Raw genomic sequence first — 23,577 nt, forward strand, 5'->3', positions numbered from 1 at the left:
CGCTGTTCTTCCCAGCTCCTCCTCTCCGCCTCCCAGATGACCAGGGTCTTAAGCCACCTACCTCTCCATTACTGGGGGAGTCTCCATTCCCGAATGTGCTGGTCACCACTAGCAGAAGCCGTTCCTCCTCTAGGTGGCTCAGGTTGTACTCATCCATGCAGAAAACCTGAACGGGCACCGCAGTGGACATTAGCCCTCAACTTCCTGGCGCAGCCTCTGTAGTCTCCCCATAGGCTCATCTAGCTGACCAGGTACCTTAGGGTTGAAGGCACAGCTGAACAAGGTTCCCAGGTCCCGAGCAAGTGATTCTGATCTTCCAGTCTCAGTCGCATAGAGGATTGTGACTTGGACTCGAGTTGCCATAATCTTGTGGATTAGCATGGCAGCAAAGAGCACAGCTCTGTGGGGACAGAGAGATGGTTCTGTGTGTTGAGTCAGCTTCCAGAAGAGGCTGAGGGACTCAGGAGAGCAGAGCAGACAGGGGGGAGCCTGGTGAGCAATCTACACTTGTCATCAGATATCTACCATGACTGGTGGCCTTTTGTTCCCTTGCTCTTTTCTTTTGTGTGTGTGTGTGAGGGGGGAGGGGGAAGGGTATGTGCTGCGCATGCGCATGTGCCAGTCCCAGGGTTTGAACTCAGGTGCTGTCCCTGAGCTTCTGTGCTCAAGTCCAGTGCTCTACCACTTGAGCCACTGCTCCATTTCCAGTTTTCTGGTGGTTAATTGGAAATAACAGTCTCATAGACTTTCCTGCCCGAACTGGCTTTGAGTCATGATCCTCAGATCTCAGCCTTCTGAATAGTTAGGATTACAAGCATGAGCCACCAGCACCTGGCTCCTTGCCATTTGTCAGTTCTTAAAAAAGAGGGGTGGGGAGGAAGGGTTGGGACAACAGGACCAAGTGGCCCTCAGCAACAATGCTGAGGGAGCTAAACTCTATAAAGCAATTCTTTCTCTGGGTGCCATGTGTGCAAGTGTGCACGTATATGTGTGTGTGTGCGTGCACGTGCCAGTATTGTGGCTTGACCTCAGGGTCTGAGCACTATCTCTCAGCTTTTCTGCTCAAGGCTGGTGCTCTACCACTTGATTCACACCTCAACTTCTGCCTTTTGGCTGGTTGATTGGATTTAAGGGTTTCCTGAGCTTTTCTACCCTAGCTGGCTTCTAAATGAGATCCTCAGAACTCAGCCCTCTGGGTAGCTAGGATTACAGGCGTGAGTCACCAGTACTTGGTTGTCCTGAGGGACTGGAAATGGAGACATCAATCCTGATGACTCCTACTTACTTCCCCAGGACTTTGAATCGGAGCTCTCTTCTCCTGGGCCTCCGCTTCCCATCTTGCCAGACATGGGTCTTCCAAGCCTCTACCTGCCAAAAAAGGAGATGTGAGGGTAGGTCCGTGCCTCGGGTTGTGGCTGGGCTGGGCCCAGGGGACTCTCCACATCACGATGAGATGGGGAAGACAGGCTGGTCTGCCCCCACCCCATGGGAAGGGCACAGCATCTCCTCCGCCCAGTGTGGAGCCTGCACACCATGGTGGGCCCCTGGGCTGTTATTGTCCGGAGTGGGAGGCCAGTGTGTGATCACTCAGCAGGTGACCTCATAGGCACTCCAAACCAGGACACCTTCAGGAGGACAGGAAGGCGCTGGACAGGTATAAAGGCATCCTGGGCAGAGCAGGTGTACACGGGCTCCACACTGGAGCGCCAGGGCTGGGAATGAGGACAGTCCCCCCCCGCCCCACACACACACCTGGTAGTAATAGAATGGGGACAGGATGTAGTTTAGCATCTCCTGGTGAAACACGGGTGTAATGCTCCCGGATGTTGGAGGGACCAGCCAAATCCAGTCAGCTGGGCAGCCACCGCGCAGCCGGTACTCGTTCTGCAGGTGCTTCATGAAGGATTCGGCAGCTGAGTAGTGATCCATGATGGTCACTTTGTGCTTCTGTAGCAGAAGACAGGGGAGGGTGTGAGTAGAGGTGAGGGGGTGCAGAAGAGAGAGCGGCCAGTGGTCACAGGGGTGCCTGGGAGCCGGGGAAGACCCAGCAATCTGTGACCCAGGACAGCCACTCCTTCTGGCCCCTCCTCCCCAGCTGCAGATGAGTGACCCCATGGAGGGCACTTCCAGAGTCTCTAAAGGGGCCCTATAGGAAAAACAAATTACCTGGATACTAAAAGTAGAGGCTGCAGGGAACCAGTTCAACCCAGACTGAATCAGGACAATCAGCCACAATGTCTAGAGCAATCTATTCAATCCAGAGACATTTGCTTCATATAATGGTCCAAACTGGCTCCTCTCATTAGCCGTGTGACTTTGATTAACCTTCCTAATCTGCAATCCTGTAGGATAGCAGTTCCTACATCATGAAGTGGACGAGAGGATGCAGTAAGATGCAACCAGCAAAACCTCCTGAGTGCTCTGCAAATGTTAATTGGGTTCCTTCATCTGCCGGGCACTGCTCAAGGCCTTGCCACAATGAGCAGAAAGACAGCTCTTCTTTGAGCTAGAAGCTATGGAGGGTGGGAACGATAAGGAGGTGAGCTAAAGCTTCTCAGGTGCCAAAGCTATGAGGAACCAAAGGAGTTGCCAATAGATTTTGGGTCATGTAAGTGCAGTCACATATATATGGCAGTTCTAGGGTTTGAACTCAGGGCTTTATGCGTGATCCACATGATGCCCCCAGTTCTTTTTTTTTTTTTTTTTTGTCCAGTCGTGGGACCTGAACTCTGGGCCTAGGCGCTGTCCTTCAGCTCTTCAGCTCAAGGCTAGCGCTCTATCACTTGCACCACAGCGCCACTTCCGGCGCCTCATGCATGCAAGGCAAGCACTCTACCACTGAGCCAACTTCCCAGCCCTTCTTTTTTGCTTTCATTGTTTGGCTTTTTTTTTTTTCTGACATTTTCAGTTGGGGCTGGTCTTGGACTGTGATCCTGCTATTTATGCCTCCTACATAGATTAGATGAAAGACCACCATGCCCCACTTGTTGATTGAAATAGCATCTTGGTAACTTTTTTTTTTTTTTGCCGGTCCTAGGGCTTGAATTCAGGGCCTGAGCACTGTCCCTAAGCTTCTTTGGCTCAAGATTAGTGCTCTACCACTTCAGCCATAGCTCCACTTGTGGCTTTTTCTGCTCATGTGGTACTGAGGATAGAACCTAGGGCTTCATGCATGCTAGGCAAGCACTCTACCACTAAGCCATATTCCCAGCCCGTCTTGGTAACTTTTTCTCCAGGGCTAACCTTGAACCAAGATATTCTCAGTCTCTGCCTCCCACATAGCTAGGATTATAGGCATGAACCACTACACTTGTGTCATATCTCTTGATATTTTCTTTTTTTTTTTTTTTTGCCGGTCGTGGACCTGAACTCTGGGCCTGGGCGCTGTCCCTCAGCTCTTCAGCTCAAGGCGAGCGCTCTACTGCTTGAGCCACAGCGCCACTTCCGGCTTTTTCTGTTTATGTGGTGCTGAGGAATCGAACCCAGGGCCTCAGGCATGCAAGGCAAGCACTCTACCACTGAGCCACCTTCCCAGCCCTCTTGATATTTTCGTATCTAGATGCTTCTTAACTGACGAGAGGGTTCTATCCTGGTAAACCCATCACAAGTTGAAAAGTATCTTGAGTCTGCTGGGTGCTAGCTAGTGGTTCACACCTATAATCATAGCTACCAAGGAGGTTGAGGTCTGAAGATTGTGGTTCAAAGTCAATCTGGGCAGAGAAGTCTTTGAGACTCCCATCTCTTATTAATCAGCAAAAAACTGAACTGAGGGCATAGCTCAAGTGGTAAAGCACCAGTGAAGCAAGTAAGCCGAGTGAATGTGAGACCCTTGAGTCCAAACCTGGCACTAGCAGAAAAAAAGGAAAAAAAAAAAAAGAAAGGTATTGTGAGTCAAAATCAAGTGGATTCCATCTTACTTCCTGAGCGCCCAAGACCAAAATTCCAAATTCCAAGTATGACTGCTACAGAACTGACATTGCTCTAGCACTGCATCCTTCTCAAGACAACATTCCTACATTAGCTGCCCGGCGATTCCTGAGAGCCAGACCAGCGCTCAGAAGACAGCTTCGAGAGCCACAAGAAACAACACGAAAGCCAAAGCTGGCCAAGTGAGCTTGCCATGGGCCTGCACAGCTAAGCAGGTTGCACGAGCTAGCATTTAAATCTTACAGTAACAGGGAGAGGAAGTCAATGATGAATGGCTATGAACTGCCATCATCCTTGCTTTGCGGCCTTGTATCCCAAAGGCCTTCCTGAAAGAAGAGGATGAGGAAGTTGTGGAGACTCTCACACCCCACCTCCCATCCCCCCTGCCCCCAGCCAGGGTCAGAAGACGGAGCTGAGGCTCCACAGGTTTTCTGGGGGCACATGGGCATCCTGCCAGTGTCGGGTGGGTGTGCAGAATCCCTGGGAGTCAGGATGTATGGTCCATGGCCAGCCCTTCCTGAGCAGGGCCAGCCCCAGGGAAGCACTTCCTGTTCCGTCTAGCTCAGGGCCCATATTACACCAAGCAGTATGGATGTGCGCAGTGGCTGTCCCCAGCCATGGGGGCCAGGGTGTCTATTTTGTTTCCTTCCACCTTCATGGCCAAATCTAGTGCCTGGCCCATGGTGAATGTTCGATAACACCAGAATGAATGAATGAATGAATGATGATTCCATGCAGTAGTCTGCTCCCCAGGGGACCTGACAGCTTTGTGGAGTTTTCCCTGGTTTCTAAATACTGTCATACTTCCTGGGGAACCAACCTGCTGTAGGTGGCCACAAGAGGTATGCCATTGGGTGCTGGTGGCTCAAGCCTGTAATCCTAGCTGCTCAGGAAGCTGAGATCTGGAGATTACAGTTTAAAACCAGCCCAGGCAGGAAAGTCTATGAGATTCTTATCTACAATTTACCACCCAATAGCCAGAAGCAGAGCTGTGGCTCAAGTGATAGAGTGCTGGAGAAAACAGGCTGGAGCTGGCGGCTCATGCTTATGCCTATAATCCTAGCTACTCAGGAGGCTGAGATTTGAGGATTAAGTTTCAAAGGAAAGTCTGTGAGATTCTTATCTCCAATTAACCACCAGAAAATGTTCTGTGGAGCTGTGGCTCCAAGTGGTAGAGCACTAGCCTTGAGCAATAAGAGCTCAGGGACACACAGTGCCCAGGCCCTGAGTTCAAGCCCCCAAACCACCACCACCACCAACAACAACAAAAAGACCCACAAAACACCCAAGCTACCTGGAAGCTATGGAGCACCGCAACGTTCATCTCTGTGACGACCTGGTCTTTCCAGAGGGAGGCCAGTATGTGTGTCTCCAGACCCATCCTTCTCCCCACTTCCTGTAGAGTAAATCGGGGTGAGGCAGTCCCTAGGGGACCCCCCCCCGCAAAGGCCCACACCTCCACCTGTCCCAGCTGGATGTCCCCTGTCACCTCCAAGACGTTGTAGCGCTGACTGTCACAGAGGTCCCTGACTGCGATCTCTGTGCTCATGTACCAGCCGTTGAAGGGACACCCGGGGAACTCGAGGCCACCGGCATCCAGCAGCATGTTGGCCACGGCGGGCAAGGCGTACCACTTCAGCTCCAGCTCCTGGAACCACTCGTACCTGGTGAAGAGGCAGGGCAGCTATGGCTGAGGGCTTCTGAGCATCAGCAGTGTGTTCTATGTTCCAGGGCTGTGCAAGCTGTGAGCCGCTGTGAATGTGGGAGGCTTTTCACTTCCCTAAGTCTCAAAGATCCTGTCATCAAAACAGGTACCAGGCCACAGACAAACGGCTCACACCTATAATCCTAGACTCTGTGATCTAGAGGATCATCGTTCAAAGCCAGCCCAGGCAGAAAAGTTCCCTAAACTCCATCACCAAAATAACCAGTAAAAAGCAGAGCTGGAGGCAAGGCTCAAGTGGTAAAGCACCAGCCTACCAAGCAAGCCTAGGGGGCACCAGGACCTGACTTCAAATCCTACTACTAAACAAACAAAAATAACACCAGTACTGGCATCTAACTCATGAGATTATTTTTTTTTCTTTTTTTTGGGAGGGGGTTCAGTCATGGGGCCTGAACGCTGGGCCTGGGCGCTGTCCCTCAGCTCTTCAGCTCAAGGCTAGCGCTCTACCACTTGAGCCACAGCGCCACTTCCAGCTTTTTTCTTTTTGCTTATGTGGTGCTGAGGAATTGAACCCAGGGCCTCATGCATGCAAGGCAAGCGCTCTACCACTGAGCCACCTTCCCAGCCCCTCATGAGATTATTATAAGATATCACTTATTTGTATATTTAAATATTCTACAAACATCTATAACTGTACATCTGTTATGTGTCAGGTACCATGCTGGAGTACAAGATTCTGTCAAGGAGCTTAGAGTCTAGCACATAGTCTCTAGACTCTACAGTAGCAAACAAATGTACAGCAAGAAAAAAAAAAAAGAAAGCCAGGAACCAGAGGCTCACGCCTATAATTCTAACTACTCAGGAGGTTGAGATCTGAGGATAGTGGTTCCAAACCAGCTTGGCCAGGAAAGTCCATGAGACTCTTATCTCCAATTAACCACCAGAAAACCAGAAGTAGGTGGAGTTGTGGCTTAAAGTAGAGCACCCAGCCCCTGAGTTCAAGTCCCACAATTGACAAAAAAAAAAAAAAAGAAAGAAAGAAAAATGAGACTATGTGTTAGATTCTAGGGGGCCAGGGGAGTCTTCTCCGAGAAGTGACAGAGCAGGAAAAACAAGAACTGTGCTTTGCCAAATTTTGAGAAAAAGGATGTGTCAGGTAGAGAGACCAACAGGTGCAAAGGTCCTGAGGCAGGTCTGTATTCAAAGGAGAAGAGCCCAGCTCACACATATCAAGTACTAATATACGGAGCAGTGTTTACAATTGCCAAGAGTGCCAAAAGCAAGGGCTGAGCTGGTTGAGCTCTTACAGTTACTTTTAGAGCCTTCTCCTTCCCATACATTAGACAGGGACAGCTAAGGGAGGGCTCAAGAGACCTGGCCTGCTTAGCTAGAGAAGCCCAGAGAGTTCTTCTCCTAAGATGGCTGCTTCCTGACCCTGGGGTCCCATTCATCCAAGCCTCCTCTTCTCCTCACTCACCATCAACCTCCAAAGTCCCAGGCCAGCGAGGAAGTGCAGAATTGCTATAGCATGGCAGGGTGACAATGTCACCAGCTTTGGGGTTGGTGTAAGGAGAGGCTGGATGGTAGCAGGTGACGACAGGAATGTGGATCTGCACCCACGTAACCTCTCAGCTACTTACTTGGGGTGTTCCACGGGCACCTCGAGCACCAGGTCAGGAGGGATTTCGAAGAACTCGGGGTCCCGGCCATCCGCCTGCAGGACCAGAGGCAGCACATCGAAGCGACCATAACAGGGCTTCCAACCCAGTTCAATGCACAGCTAGGAGCAAGACAAGCCCGTGAGTCCGTAGGCCCCGACTGGGTGCCTGGTCCGCTCTGGGCTCCCTGCCCCGGGGCCTGGGGTGGGGGGCTGGGTGGGTACCTGGGTGAACTCCAGGTTGGCTGGGTCCCCCCTGATGCTGCCGTCGGGCAGGTGGTAGCCGGCATACTGGATCAGCTGAGAATTCCACACGCGGAAGTCATGCTTCCCATCACTCCGCTGGGGGAACACAGTGATGGCCGACCTTCCCCAGGGCAGGGACCAAACTCTGTTTACCATGTGGCCATGGCGGGGGGCAGCTCCCAGCCTCCCCTCCCCTCTTCCCCCTCTACAGCCCCTAGAATGGAGCTGACTGGAAGCAGTCTGTGCTCTCCCACCAGCTGCTTTCAGGTCAGTTGGGGGGGGGTCTCTTCTCTAGGAGATAGAGTGAGCCCCTCCCCCAGCCCTGGTGCTCATGTTCTCTGTTTCTGCCAGTGGAATTAGGAAGATGCTTGTCTAGCTCATTTGGGCAGACCACAGGCTCACAGTGGGCTGAGGCGAACACTTCCTTAGATGTTAGTACCCTCTGCATCCCATGCCCCACCCTTGTGCCCCCAGCCCAATCCAGAGCTCACCATTAAGTGAGCACTGTTTGTTGAGCCTGAAAACCAGTGACTGATCGCATGAACAGTTGGGCTCTGTGGCGGGGGTGGTGGGCACGGGAAGGGGAGGATGCAACACAGTGACAATGGCAAACAAAAGCTCTCTTGCCTCTAAGGAAAACACTGCAGCAGAGCCATCTGTTCGAAAACCAAGGTCTTATCCTACTTAAAAAGTGGGGTCCCTAACCCTGATCAATGAAAGGATTATTTTTTTTCTGGCTGGTTCTGGGATTTGAACTTAAGAGCCTGGACACTGTCTTTGAGCTTTTTTTTTTTTTTTGGGGGGGTGGGTCGTGGGGCTTGAACTCTGGGCCTAGGCACTGTCCCTCAGCTCTTCAGCTCAAGGCAAGTGCTCTACACTTGAGCCACAGCGCCACTTCCAGTTTTCTGGTGGTAAATTGGATATACGAGTCTCACAGACTTTCCTGCTCAGGCTGGCTTTGAACCGTGATCCTCTGATCTCAGCCTCCTGAGGAGCTAGGATTACAGGCATGAGCCACTGGTGGCCAGCTTCAATGCACTTTTGGGCTAAGAATCCAGGGGCAGGCTGAGCGCATGGCAGCCCCGGGACAGAGCCCCCACCTGATGTTGCCGTTGTTGGTGGCGTAGCGTATGTGTCTGCAGATGTGTTCGAACATCTCCTGGGCGGTGGTACAGCTCCGGGCATCGAAGACCTGCACACACCCCACCCAGTCAGCCCATCACAGACTAGGCCCCAGAGGCCCCTGAGGCCCCGGGGGAAGCCTGCCCACCAACACCCCGGAATGCACATTCTCGCCTCTGCATCCACAGCACCAGTCTCGGCCTTTTCCCCAAACACTGGTCTCCTGCTCTCCTAAGGGAGCACAGGGAAGCTCACTTGGAAACCCCCCAGCAATACCAGAATCCCCACAACATCAGACTTGTTTGGGGGATGATGGGATTGAACTTCGGGCATCGTGCTTGCTAGACAGGTGCTCTCCCACTTGAGCCGTACCTCCAGATCTTTTTGCTTTTCTCATTTTTCTAGATAGGGTCTTACTTTCATACCGAGGCCCAGCTTTCTACCATGATCCTCCTATCTCTACCTCCTGTTTAGCTGAGATGACAAACACATGGCCACCATGCTTGGCTTCTTTGTTGAAATCAGAGTCTCACGAACTGGTTTTTGGTTTTGGTTTATATTTTTTCCCCCAAGCTGGCCTCAAACTTCGACCCTTCCCATCTTTTCCTTCCACATAGCCTGGATTGTAGGTATTATCATGAGTCACTGAACCCTGTCCCTTTCAACACCTGATTTCAAAGCACTCAGGCAGATTCCTTTGCCATGTGAGTAGGTTCCACACAGCCCAGGGTGGCATTGTTGGCTTTCCACCAATTTCTCTTTCCAAATGTTTGAGATATGTTCCAAGAACAAATGAATTTCCAACAAAACGATGGCCTAGAGGACCAGGATAAAGAAATAAGGTGTTTTCTTGGAGTCAAGAGTTCAAACACTAGCTGGACGCTGGTGGCTCACACCTGTAATCCTAGCTACTCAGGAGGCTGAGATCTGAGGATCACCTGTCAAAGCCAGCCAGGGCAGGAAAGGCTGTGAGACTCTTACCTGCAATCAACTACCAGAAAACTGGAAGTGGAGCTGTGGCTCAGAGTGGTAGAGTGCTAGCCTTGAGCAAAAGAGCTCAGGGACAGTGCCCAGACCCTAAGTTCAAGCCCACAACTGACCAAGGAAAAAAAGTCCCAACCCTGGAGGTCAAAGGCCTGTGTTGTGATACAGTAGTAACAGAAACATGCTCAATGTTTGGCTTTATGGGGACATGTGGTCTACTACATTTATCACAAGAGGTCAGTTAGAGACCCTGACGTGGGATCCTAGGCCTCCAGAGGGGAGTCCTTAGCCCTCATTCTCCATCTCCTCCACACTGTCTGCACAGCCTAGGACACAGCATGCATGGCTGCTCCAGACCACCTGCTCAGGGCTCACTCCATCTCCCACTGGGGTCCACAGAGGCGCACCTGCAGGTTGGACCACTGGATCCTGCCGATGCAGCGGGGGGCATTGCGCCAGGCGAGCTTGGTGGCGAAGATGAGCTCATCTCCTGTCAGCTGGTAGGTTCCTGTTGTTTCGATCTCCTTCGCTACCGCCTCCACCCTGGCCAGATGTTCCTCTATTTTTGCTCTGCAGCACAGGAAGACATCAGGAAAATCAACAATGAGAGACATACACCGGCATTAATTCAAGCCACTGAAGCAGGAACTGAAATTGGATCGCAGACGGGTAAGCAGTCCCTCTGGGAGATTGTTCCCTTCCAGGGCTGGCTTCAAGATCTGGGCTTAGCTTATGAGGACCTCACTCCTAATGCACCACGGCCACCATCTTGAAGTTTATCATCACAGAGGATCAGCAAGCCCACATGTTCCTTTTTAACCCTGGATTCTGCAAATGATGTAGCCGGTTCCAAGCTGAAGAGAAGCCTTGTCCTCTCTGGTTGCGTTTTTTGTGAATTATTCATCTCAGTGAGGACTTGTCCTTCTCAGACACTTGCAAGACTTGAGTCTCGCAGTGGCCACCAGGAGATTCTTCTCTCCAATGAACCACCAAAAAGCCAGAATGAGAGCTGTGGCTCAAGTGGCAGAGCACCAGCTTTGAACAAAAAGCCAAGGAAGATAAGCCAAGATCAGAGAAGCAAATGGCACATGGTCTCCCAAATAGGCAGATGTTAAATTCAAAATGCAAGAAGATATGACAAAGTAAACAGCAAGAAACAAACAGGACTCAAGAAACAAAGGACCTCTTCTTAATTTGTCACATGGTTTTTAGATGACTCTGTTATTGACCCCACATGTGGTATATACAAGTGCACATAAGAAGGAATCTAGGCAGAGGGCACAGAAATCAGTGTGAAAATACAGCAGAGGGGCCCACCAGCTGCCCTGGACATTGATGAAAATGAACTAAACAACTCAAGGGCAGCAATGGGAGGGAGCGAATGAGAGAGAAAGAGGGAACAGCTGACACTAACAAAAGGAAAGAAATGTACATATCACCCAATGTGGAAAAAAATAGTTGTAGTGTCAAAGTTTGTAGAGTTCATAAGCTTTATAGACCATGATAATGACAATGCACCTTGTGAAGGTTAAAATGTGTGTGTGACTTTAGCTAAGTATCACCATCCTACAATGCTGTGAAATTAATCAATCTCAATAAAGAAATTAAAAAAAAAGCCAAGTAAGAACCCAACACCCCAAGTTCAAACCCCAATACCGGCACAAAAAGAAAACAAGCAAAAGAAGGTATTTTTGTGTGTGTTTTAGAAGTAAGGGTCTCAAAGCCCCAGGGCTTAACTACCAGGGCTGGGAACGGAACCACATTGGCAAAAAGAAAACTCAGGACTTGGATCTGTGAGTCACCCCTCCAGCCAAGCCCGAGCTCCTCACTGCCTGTGGGGAAACTTCAACCTTTCACCCTAGGGCAACAGAAGCCCTGTGGAGTTCCTCAGGAGCCTCCTTAGTCCCAGATACCATCGGGTGGCCTGGCTGGGTTTTCAGGGAATCACTTTGCCCAGTGATTCAAGCAGCCTTCAAAATGATCCCCAAGAGAGGGGGCTCAGTCAGTCAGAAAAAGCTTTAACACACACACACACACACACACACACACACACACACACACACACACACACACACACACACACACACACACCCTAACCTTGAAATTCCCAATCGGCAAATGGCAACAAATAAAACTATGAAAAGAATGCACTGATAAAGGACAGTGGAGGACTGGGAACAAAATACCTCAGGTCTCCCCTTGATTTCTGACACAAGCACAAAGACAAAACATCGGGTGATCTTTATCCCCAAGGACATCCCTGCCAAGGGGAACTGCCAGGTAAGGTCAGGGCCATGGTCCCCAATGCTTCCAGAAACTTCCCACAAGCCATACTGCACCACCACATCGGTAGAGACCACTCTAACACTGAAGCCTTCAGATTCGGGACTGTAAAGACATTTGTGAACACACAAGGAAGATTATTTTGTGTGTGTGTGTTTGTAACAGTACTGGGGTTTGAACTGGAGGCTTTGTGTTCTGGCTTAGCTTTTTCTACTCAAGGTTGGTCATCTACTCACTTGAGCCATAGCTTCACTTCTGGCCTTTTGCTGATAAATTAGAGATAAAGCTCTCATGGACTTTGCTGCCCAGACTAGCTTTTTTGAGCCTTGATTCTCACATCTCAGCCTACCAAGTAGCTGGGATGACAGCTGTGAGCTATAAGCACCTAGCTAGGAAGATTACTTTTTATATTTTAGAGTTTGCTATATTTTAAGACACTCAAAAATGCCTGGTCTGGGGCTGGGAACGTGGCTCAGGGGTAGAGTGCTTGCCTTGCATGTATGAGGCCCTGGGTTCGATTCCTCAGCACCACATACACAGAAAAAGCTGGAAGTAGGTGCTATGGCTCAAGTGGTAGAGTGCTAGCCTTGAGCTGAAGAGCTCAGGACAGTGTCCAGGCCCAGAGTTCAAGCTCCATGACCAGCAAAAAAAGAAAAAGAAAAAAAATGCCTGGTCTCTGTTAGGTCTCAAAGAAAAGAGCAAGCTTCACAATATATACTCATTTCTTTTCTCTTCTCTTTCCTTCTTCCTTCCTTCGTTCCTTCCCCTTCCTTCCCTCTTTCTTTCCCTCTCTCTCTCTCTCTTTCATTTGTTCTTTCTTTTTGTACTGGTCCTGATGCTTGAACTCAGGGCCTACTCACTAACCCTGAGCTTCTTTTGCTCAAGGCTAGCACTCTACCACAAGAGCCACAGCTCCACTTCTGGCTTTTTTTGGTAGTGTATTGGAGATAGGAGTCTCATGAAAGTGGCATGGTGACTCAAAGTGGTAGAGCACTATCCTTGTGCAAAAAAAACTCAGGGATAGTGCCCAAGCCCTGAGTTCAAGTTTCACAAACCAACAAAAGCAAAAAAAAAAAAAAGTCATGTACTTTCCTGCTCAGGCTGGATCTGTGATCCTCAGACCTCAGCCTCCTGAGTAGCTAGGATTACAGGTGTGAGCCAACAGCACCCAGCTATTCTTCCCTTTTAGGTCCAAGACCAGCACTTTAACTCAGTACCTGCGGCTTTCACTCAGTGGCTAGTGCTCTACCAAGTGAGCCACACCCCCAACCTCAACAGAGGAGATGGCCCGGCCCACTCTGCTGGCCATCATTGTAGAGGTGGGCTGCCCCTCATCAGAGAAACTCCTAGGATTTCTAGGGTGGGGGGGCATGGTATGTCCTGGTGGCTGTAACAAATGGGCTTTCCTTCTCGGAGAACAGCCACCGAGTGAGTGCATTCTCCCTGGGCTTCGGACCTCTCACAATTGTCTTCTAAATGTCATCCAGGCCCCCTGCATCCAAGACAGCCAGGAGCCCACAGCGCCAAAGAGCCACAGGCTGAGCACTGCCACTACAGAAAAGCCAGGCGCAGGTGGCTCATGCCTATAATCTTAGCTACTCAGGAGACTGGGGATCTGAGGATCACAGTTCAAAGCCAGCCTGGGCAGGAAAGTCCGTGAGACTCTTATCTCCAATAAACCACCAGAAAACCAGAAGTGGTGCTGTGGGTCAAGTGGTAAAGCACTAGCCTTGGGCTCAAGAGCTGATAGACATTGCCCCAGGCCCAGAGTTCAAGTCCCAGGATTGACAAAAGAAAAGAAAAGGGCTGTAGTGGTGTCAGCTCCCTGGGCTCAAATCCCAGCCCTGGGACTTCAGAATGTGTGTCTTCCAGCAAGTTCCTTCTCCTCTATGGAGACTATTTTCCTTATCTGAAGAGTAGGAATGACATGACAGTATCTTTCTCATCAGAGACCAGGGCTGTCGCAAGCACCAAGTACTACAACACAGGCAGCACCCTGCAGGTCAGTACTTCACTGTGCATTACAACTGCTATGGATGCCAGGCACTTGTGGCTCCTGCCTGTAATCCTAGCTACTCAGATATGAGTATCTGGTTCATATCTCATTTGAGATATGCAGGTCGTGGTTCAAAGCCAGCCTGGATAAGAAAGGCCATGAGATGCTTATTTCCAATTAACTACCTAAAAACTGGAAGTAGACTGTGGCTCAAAGTGGTAGAGCAGTAGCTAACCTTGAGCAAAAAAGCTCCTGGACAGCACTCAGGCCCTGAGCTCAAGACCCATGACCAGAAAAGAACTTCTAGAGATGTGGCTTTTTTCTTCTTTTTTCTGGCAGTACTGGGGTTTGAGCTTGTGGCCTTGTGATTGCTAGGCAGGAGTTCTACCCTTGGAGCCCTGCTTGGGAGGGAGGGGCATGGAAGAACCCGGATGTCTCCCTACCCCTACCCGTACCCCAGAAACTGTGCTGCCCTTGGCCTGAGGGATAAGGCACTAGTGTTGTGCAAGCTCCCAGGAGATTCTCTGTGTAGCCTGGGTTGGGGACCATGTGCCTGAAAGATGGGGGGCCTGATAGGAAAGACACTAGGATGTGTCCAGCTTCAGTAGTTAAGGGGGTGGGATATCACCAGCAGCCACTCTTTCTGTCCCTCTGTGGCTCACTTTACCCAGCAAGGCCCCTCCCTCCACACCACACCAGCTCCAGAGCATCAAGAATGGCGCCTCAGCCCTTCTTTCTCACAGTCTCTCCCTGCATTTGGACAGCACAGTGTTCTAAAAATATAATTACCACCAGGCACAGTGGTACACAGCTATAATCCCAGCACTCAAGAAGCTAAGACAGGGGGCTGGGAAGGTGGCTCAGTGGTTAAAGCGCTTGCCTTGCATGCCTGAGGCCCTGGGTTCGATTCCTCAGCACCACATAAGCAAAAACAAAAAAGCCAGAAGTGGCGCTGTGGCTCAAGTGATAGAGCGCTAGCCTTGAGCTGAAGAGCTGAGGGACAGCGCCCAGGCCCAGAGTTCAGGCCCCACAACTGGACCAAAAAAAAAAAAAAAGAAGAAGCTAAGGCAGGAGGATCATGCACTTGAGGCCAGGACTTGGGGCTATAGAGCAAGAAGGAAAGAAATATATAATAACAGCTATCATCTAAGTTAACAGGCCAAGGGCCATTCTTAGCTATTTTTACACATTAATTCATTTAATCTTTTTTTTGGGGGGTCCGGTCATGGGGCCTGAACTCTGGGTCTGGGCGCTGTCCCTCAGCTCTTCAGCTCAAGGCTAGTGTTCTACCACTTGAGCCACAGTGCCACTTCCGGCTTTTTTCTTTTTGCATATGTGGTGCTGAGGAATCGAACCCAGGGCCTCGAGCATACAAGGCAAGCGCTCTACCACTGAGCCACCTTCCCAGCCCCCTAATTCATTTAATCTTTACATAAACTTCTACAAGGTAGGTTAATTAATGATGACTATTTTCAGGCAGGAAAACAGAGGCACAGAGAAACTAACTCACCTAGGAGTCATTCAGATGGTAAGGGGACACAGCAAGGATTTGAACCTGGGTAGGCTGCTGGCTAAACCCCAGCTCATAACCATGATGCTATACAACCTCTATCTCTCTTTGAGTGTCTGAAAACTACTTGTTGAATAACACTGGCCAGTGGCAATGAATCTCTATCATCCAGTGCCTGCCACCAGGCCAATACCTTCTTGGTGCTTCATGTATTCATCAAATTAATAACTGATCAGGGCTAAAGAAGCAATGGATTCCTGTTGCCACAGAAGCCACTGGGAAGGAAGAAAATGAAGTGAACCCAGGGATGAGGCGCCCCACCCCATCCAAGGCTAATGAGCACCGGCCTGCCCTCTCCAAGTCAGGCGGCCCGGGTTCTAGCTGGGATTGGGGGACCTCAGGTGTGCTGTGAGGTGCCTGTTCTCCCACCAGGTGGTCTTGAAGGTCCTTTCACACACCTTCTAATAAAACAGTCTGTTTCAATTCACAGCCAAGGGTATTTGTTATGAATTTACACAACCCTCATAACAATTTTAGGAGCCAGGTTCCATGATCCCCATTCTGTGGATAGGAAAGTTAAGGATCAGAGACGGTAAGTGGATTTCCCAACAACTCAGCAGTGGCTAATGTGGATTCAAACCTAGTTACACTTCAACCCAGTTTTTGCTTGGTTTTATTTTGTTTTGCAGGTCCCGTGGTTTGAACTCAGGGCCTAGGTGCGGAGCCACAGCGCTACTTTCTGCTTTTTGGTAGTTTATTCGCAATAAGAGTCTCACAGACTTTCCTGCCTAGGCTGGCTTTGAACCATAATCGATAGATCTCAGCCCCCTGAATAGCTTAGATTACAGGTGTGAGCCTCTGGTGCCCAGTTTCTGCCCACATTGTCTTAAACACTATTGCAATGTCTAAAACCTTATCTCTCGATTGCAAGAGCTTACTCCAGATGAGGTCTTTTCTCTTGGTCCTGGGGTAGTGGTGAGATTCTAGAAGGCAGGGGGTGGGATATGAGGGCAGAGAGTGTCTGCTGGAGACAGGAGTGGCCCACAGGAGAAGGGAGGAAGGAAGCCAATCTTACTCTTTGAAGGACTCATAATATTGATTGACAAACTCGATAGCTTGAGGTAGCAGTTCATCTGGAGAGGTAGGTGTGTTCTTGGGTCCTCTAGTCAAACTTTTGGGCTTCATTACGGACCCCAGGCAAGATGTGGACCTGCAAGTGAAATCCTGGAAAGAGAGGCAAGTAGTAAGGGTGGGGTATTTGACCTCTTGGCTGTTCTCTGCTAGGCCGGCTCCCCTGGCTGCCTCTCTCCTCTACGGCTGCTCTAGCTCCCTGAGCCTCCTATACTTTGGGACACCTCCTTCCTGGAGCCCAGCAGGCCTTCTCCCTGCTCAGATATTCCTTCTTGATCAAGCCTCAGTGGATGTAGGCTGGGATTGTCCTCCTGTCTTGGCCTCTGTCTTTAGCCCTCCTCTTCTGCTAGCCTTAGCCCCAAACCAATAGCTTCGGCTCTTGGGAGCATCTCATCTTTTTATTTATTTTTTTCTTATTTAAAGGGGTATATGAGCCAGGCGCTGGTGGCTCACGCCTGTAATCCTAGCTACTCAGGAGGCTGAGATCTGAGGATCACGGTTCAAAGCCAGCCTGGGCAGGAAAGTCCGGGAGACTTTTATCTCCAATAAAACACTAGAAAACTGGAAGTGGCGCTGTAGCTCAAGTGGTAGAGCACTTGCCTTGAGCCGAAGAGCTGAGGGACAGTGCCCAGGCCCAGAGTTCAAGCCCCATGACCGACAAAAATAAGGAGGGAGGGGTAATATGTGGCTCCTGTGGGAAGATGACTCTGGCATCAGACAAAAAAAAACACAAAAAAATAAACTGAAACGGGAGGCTACCATCCACGAAGTCATAGGATAACATAGGTGGGGGGAAAAAAAGCCCAAGGTTTATCCATTGTTGTTTCTAAGGAGTAGAGGAAATCAGTCTTCCTTCATGATCTGAAATTTTCCTTTTTTTTTTTGCCAGTTCTGGGTCTTGAACTCTGGGCCTGGCACTGTCCCTGAGCTTCTTTTACTCAAGGCTAGCACTCTACCACTTGAGCCACAGCACCACTTCCGGCATTTTGTTTATGTGGTACTGAGGAATTGAACCCAGGACTTTATGGTTGCTAGCACTCTACCACTAAGCCACATTCCCAGCCCCCATTCTTCCACTTCACAACCATAGCATGTGTCTTAAGCTCAGAATAAAGAATTTAAAAGAACCTTCGAAGACTTTTAGTCCAGCTATTCCCTGGGAGCTTGGAATCTCCCTCTCAAATAGCTCTTGAATCTTTCCGGAGACAGGGAGCTCACTACCAACTCCTTTGGTTCATTTTTTTTGGGTCCGGTCGTGGGGCCTGGGCACTGTCCCTCAGCTCTTCAGCTCAAGGCTAGCGCTCTACCACTTGAGCCACAGCGCCACTTCGGGCTTTTTTCTTTTTTCTTATGTGGTGCTGAGGAATCGAACCCAGGGCCTCTGGCATGCAAGGCAAGCGCTCTACCACTGAGCCACCTTCCCAACCCTCCTTTGGTTCATTCAGTTCAGTTTTGTGCAATTCTGTTAGAAACTTCTCTTTTGAGGGCCAGGTGCTGTGGGTCATGCCTGTAGTCTTAGCTACTCAGGAGGTAGAGGTTGGAAAGATTATGGTTGACAGACAGCCTGGGCAAAAAAGTTATTGAGATTCCTATCTCAGCCAATAAGCCAATGGCAGGTACCGGTTGTACCAGCATAATAGGAGGATTAGGGCCAGTCTCCGCAAAACATGAGACCCTATTTTAAAAAAATAACAGCCATACCACGGGCACAGCTCAGGGGGTAGAGCGTAGCAAATACAAAGCCCTAAGTTCAAACCTCAGTACCATCAAGAAAAAAAAAGATACTCTGCTGAAATCTATTTAAAAAAAATAGAGAGAGTGTGTGTGTATGTGTGTGTGTGTGTGTGCATGTGTGTGCGCGTGTGTTAGTACTGAGACTTGAATTCAGGGCCTCACACTGTCCCTTTGCTTTTTCCATTCAAGGCTGTCAACCTACCAGTTGAGCCACAGCTGCACTTCTGTCTTTTTGGTGGTTAATTGGAGGTAAAAGTCTCACAGACATTTCTGCCCAAACTGGCTTCTAACTTCAATCCTGAGATCTCAGCTTCCTGAGGTAGCCAGGATTACAGGCATGAGCCACTGGTGCCTGGCCTAATTTGGTTTTGAATAGTTGATTTAAAACAGGGAGCTGGTATCATTTGCTTCCTATGGCACTTTGTGAGAACAGGACTCAGTTCCCAGCACCCTTTCCATGCAGACAAGTGCTGGTTGCCCTGGGGAATCTGTGTTGGATCCACAAAGCCTCCATGGGTTCATTAGCTTGGGATGAAGGGGTTCCCGGGGAGCCTCAGATTTCTTTCTCACCGACTTGGCCTTGTGGTGAAGTGTGTCCTGGAAAGTGACCCCACTGCTCCAGTTTGTGAGCTTTATGTAGGGTGGGCAGGTTGATGGAGGCACATGTGACTTGTCCTGGGATTCTGGAAGCTTCTAAGAGGAGAAAAAAAAAAACAAAAAACAGATTTTCCCAAATGCTTACCACCCCAGAAGCCTACAGATGTCCCCCAGGACTCTGTGCCCACATGCCGCAGGGGTCTGTTCCCCCCTCTTCCCTCCTCTCCCCGCCTCCCCGCTTCCCACTCCATCTCCAGCAGCTGGATCACCTGGGTCTGTGCTGGCTGAGAGTTCCAGCTGCTCGGGCCGCTGGCCAGCCTTCTCTCCTCACCCAGACCCTGCCAATGCTTGCTCAGAGAAATCTCCACACAGGGACCCAGGGTAAAGGGTACCCCACACAGCCAGAACTGCCAAGGACAGAAGCCAGGCCAGGGAAGAAAGTACCCCTGCCTACCTCTCCCATCTGAGAGTATGCCAACCATTTTCTCTCCCTCCACCCAGGCTGTGACCACCTCTTCAGAATTCATGGAGCAGAAAATACTCTGAGGGCTGGGAATGTGGTTTAGTGGTAGTACTTGCCTAGCATGCATGCAGCCCAGGGTTCGATTCCTCAGTACCACATAGAAAAAGCCATAAATGGTGCTGTGGCTCGAGTGGTACAGGGACAATGCTCAGGCCCAGAGTTCAAGCCCCAGGATTGGAAAAAAAAAATACTTTGGGAAGAGGGAACCCATGGCCAGAAGCTGGAGTCTGGGACTGGAGACTCAGATACCAAGTCTGAGATCATTCGAGGATATTTCCCCTGACACCCCCCCCCCCCCCCACCCCCGCTCCATGAATGCTTCCAAATTGCTCCTTGTCCATGCCACGTCAACCCGGCAGGACATCCAGGTGGTAGGGCACCTTGAAAGCCCCCACTCCCAGCCACTCCCCACCAGCCTCCCTTGCTTATGCCTTTCCTCACTGCTCTGGGACTCTCTGCTGGCTGCCCAGAACCTGGCTTCCGGCGCCCTTCCTGCAGCCCAGCCTCCAATGAGCCACTCAGCCTGCACCTGCCCCAGGCAAGCGAGAAAGGGGCTTTCCACACCCATGTGACACACTGACCGGCTCTGTCTCCGCAAGGGGCTGAAGGGATCCATCCTGGTGCTTGTCATCCGGTGTCTCAGGACTGTGAACGGAAACAGCTATGATGAGATACCACCTGATGGAGCATTAGGATGAGGGCCAGAGGGTGGGATAGAACTGCTCTTGGCCTCCAGGAAAGGAGGCCGGGGGAGGGGAGCTGGGAAAGCTCATCAGATCAAATCTCCCCACCACCATCCTCTCCCTTCCCCATGCAAAGCCAACAGGATAAGAAAGGGTCGTGCCAACACCATAGCCTAAACAGTGACACACAGAAGCTCAGGGAAGAGGTCCCTCTTTAAGTGTGGCACAGGGTATGGGGACCTGCAAAATGGCTCCACTGACTCCACCCACCAGGGTACACTGCCCATTACTGGCTTGATTTTTAGTGACTTCCTCTGTTTTATTTAAAGTACTTTCTTAGAGCCAAGCACCTTGGTCCAGGACTATAATAATCCTAGCTACTTGAGAGGCTGAGCTAGGGAGGATCATGATAAGAGGCCAGCCCCAGCAGGAAAAGTTTCCAGATCAACCCATAAATGGGAACAGTAGCATTTGCCTGTCATCTCAAGGTTATGTGAAAATCTGGAACTGGAGGGTCAAAGATCCAGGCCAGCTCAGGCAAAAAAGACTCTGTCTCAATGGAGGGAAACTGGAGGCGGTGGAGCCTGGGAGGTAGAACTGGAGGCGGTGGGGCCAGGGAGAGGCCGAGGGGCACCCTCAGGACCTCAGCAACTAGAGGAAGCCTAAAAGTGGGTGGATTGAGCCTCAGGCCTGCAGGCAGGTGAAATACAGGATTGGGGCTGGAGCTCAAGTGATCAGAGAAACTGCCTAACTAAGCATGGGATCCTAAATTTTTTTTTGAATCACAAAAAACATTTTTTAATAAAAACTAACATATTTTACCTTGGCTTATTTGCTTTAAAATTTAATTTGGAAATGAAAGAATGAACAAAAGCTGAGAAAGCAGTATAAATTCCTGCAAGCCAGGTGCTGGTGGCTCATGCCTGTAATCCTAGCTACTCAGGAAGCTGAGATCTGAGGATCTGAGGTTCAAAGCCAGCCCAGGCAGGAAAGTTTGTGAGACTCTTATCTCCAATAAACTGCTAGAAAACCGGAAGTGGTGCTGTGGCTCAAGCGGTAGAGCACTCGCCTTGAGCTGAAGAGCACAAGGACAGAGCCCAAGCCCAGGGTTCAAGCCCCACGACCGACAAAAATAAATAAACTCCTGTAGACCTTCATCAGCCTCAACACAGTTCACCAATTTTCCACCTATCATGTTCCATCTTGCTTCAAGGACACTATCCCTGACTCCACTATTATAGAACATTGAAGGCATCGGGCCATCTTTATGACATCAATATCCCAGCAGATAATTTAGAAATACTTAAAAGTACTTCCAAAAGAGTTCTGTATCTGTGGGTCACACTAGTACTAAAACTGGAACTCAGAGCCTTGGGTTCTCACTCAAGGCTGGTTCTTTATCACCTGAGCGACTCCTCCACTTCCAACTTCTTGCTGGCTAATTGGAGCTAAGAATTTCACAGATTTGGGCTGGGAAGGTGGCTCAGTAGTAGAACGCTTGTCTTGCGTGCATGAGGCCCTGGGTTCAATTCCTCAGCACCACATAAGCAAAAAGAAAAAAGCCGGAAGTGGCGCTGTGGCTCAAGTGGTAGAGCGCTAGCCTTGAGCTGAAGAGCTGAGGGACAGCGCCCAGGCCCAGAGTTCAGGCCCCATGACCGGACCCAAAAAAAGAAAAAAAAAAAAAAGAATTTCACAGATTTGCCTGCCCAGGCTGGCTCCAAACTAAACTTCCATCCTCAGATCTCAGTTTCCTGATCTCTTCATATATTTTTGTTACATATGAAAATATATTTCATTATATAATAAAATATATATTTCACTATAGGTTAAAGTATATGCTATATCTTATATAATAAAATATATTGTATATAATGAAATATCTATTTATTATTATTAAGTAATTGTAGAAAGGGGTTACAATTCCATAAGTCAGGTTATGAGTACAAAGCTTCTTGGCCAATGTCGCCCCTTCCTTCATTCTTCCTCATTTCTCTTTCCCATCCTAACCTCAAGTTACACAGTTCATAGTGTATTTAAAGCATTGAACAGTCATAAGCTGGTAGCTTATGACTATGCCATGCTTTAAACATACTAGCTACTTTAAAATTTGAAAAAACATATATATGTATGTATAATATATATTTTACATTACATATATGTGTATAATTAAAAGGAAAATTCCAGAAACAACCCACTGCATTGCAACCATTCTGAGTAGTCATGAAATCCTATTCCATGGTCCCACTCGGGATATGAATCATCCTTGTCTATCATATTCAAACTGTTGCTTAGCAACCATTCTGGTTATCAGATCAACTATCATTTTATCACAGCACCTGTGTTACATTTTACTTCATAGTGACCCCAAAATGGAAGAATGGCAATGCTGCCAAAAGGTGAAAGAGGAAAAAGCCATCACCTGTTCAGGTGGCTAAGATCTAAGCCAACCACAAATCTCCCATCTGGGAACTGTGAAGGAGAAATAAATTTGTAGCTGGGCTCCCGTGACCTCAGGTCTCAGAAGGCTGAGATCTGGGGATTGTGGTTTGAAGCCAGCCTGGGAAGGAAAGTCCATAGTACTCTTATCTCCGATTAACCATCCAAAAGCCAGAAATGGAACTGTGGCCTTAGTACTGAGCTCTCTCTTTCTCTCTCCCTCCCTCCTGCCCCCAGTGTGGAAGGACTTGACTCATCCCCCTAGTCCAATGTCTGGATGTTTAGATTGTGTCTAGTTTCTCTGTTTTTATAAACACTACCTCAAACTGTATGTGTGCTGATGCTGGTTCTGTGTGTGTGTGTGTGTGTGTGTGTATCTGTGCACCTGGGGAAAATGCCAGTAAATGATCACAGCAACTAGCATCAAGTCATAAGATGATGAGCTCATGGACAATTTAAACTTTTCTTCATACTTTTTTCTGCATCTCCTAACTTTTTAACAGTGACCATAAAAAGTCCCTTCCTAATTGGGATTTTTAAAAATAAAAGAAAATTGAATAGTGCATTAACCAAGCAGTGTCCAGGCTCTTGTGTTCTCTGGGCTGGCTGGCTTGGGTGGGATGGATATTCAATGCACAGACTCCAGCTTTGCACATGGTGGCCTGGTATCTCCTGGGCCCCTGCGCGCCCCCCCCCCACACCCCATGCAATACGACTAAGCCCTTTGCCATCAAAGGGAGCTCGCAGAACCATCCCCAGCCCTGGAGTGGCCAGAGGAGCCGGGAGGGGTGGTGGTAGATGGGGTCTCCGCTGCCCCCTGCACCCCTCCCCTGTCTGTGCCTGCCTCTCCTTACACGAAATGGGCAGGAGCGCTCTGGGACCCTCAGTGCGCTCAGCCTCCCCGTCTGGTTAGACCAGGGTGCGGACACCCCAGCCGGTAGCCGGCAGCCTCTCCCTCCCCGTCCCCCGCCCCGCCCCAGGGCGTGCGATCCTGCCGAGCGCGCCCCCGGTGCGCCCCGTCGGCTCAACCCGGGGCAGTACCTGGCTGCGCCCGGACGGCGCGCGGACTTGGGCCGCAGGAT

At 49.7% G+C, this 23,577-nt stretch overlaps 1 protein-coding gene across 1 annotated transcript in view; it reads right to left on the bottom strand.

Moving 5' to 3' along the window:
• The window catches only part of Nos2 (nitric oxide synthase 2, inducible), a 44,054-nt gene that overhangs the window by 14,647 nt on the left and 5,830 nt on the right, over window positions 1–23,577 (bottom strand). The window contains exons 2-14 of the mRNA XM_013016289.1: window positions 19,958–20,054; window positions 18,827–18,949; window positions 16,467–16,615; window positions 10,010–10,172; window positions 8,597–8,688; window positions 7,476–7,617; window positions 7,234–7,373; window positions 5,417–5,591; window positions 5,222–5,323; window positions 1,753–1,947; window positions 1,286–1,368; window positions 256–400; window positions 62–166 (exon numbers count right to left, since the gene is read on the bottom strand). Of these exons, the coding sequence (XP_012871743.1) occupies window positions 62–166; window positions 256–400; window positions 1,286–1,368; window positions 1,753–1,947; window positions 5,222–5,323; window positions 5,417–5,591; window positions 7,234–7,373; window positions 7,476–7,617; window positions 8,597–8,688; window positions 10,010–10,172; window positions 16,467–16,615; window positions 18,827–18,949; window positions 19,958–20,054 (1,711 nt within the window). The remainder of the gene's footprint in view (window positions 1–61; window positions 167–255; window positions 401–1,285; window positions 1,369–1,752; window positions 1,948–5,221; window positions 5,324–5,416; window positions 5,592–7,233; window positions 7,374–7,475; window positions 7,618–8,596; window positions 8,689–10,009; window positions 10,173–16,466; window positions 16,616–18,826; window positions 18,950–19,957; window positions 20,055–23,577) is intronic.

This window comes from Dipodomys ordii, unplaced genomic scaffold (assembly GCF_000151885.1).
Source record: "Dipodomys ordii isolate 6190 unplaced genomic scaffold, Dord_2.0 Scaffold31, whole genome shotgun sequence".
NCBI lineage: Eukaryota > Metazoa > Chordata > Mammalia > Rodentia > Heteromyidae > Dipodomys > Dipodomys ordii.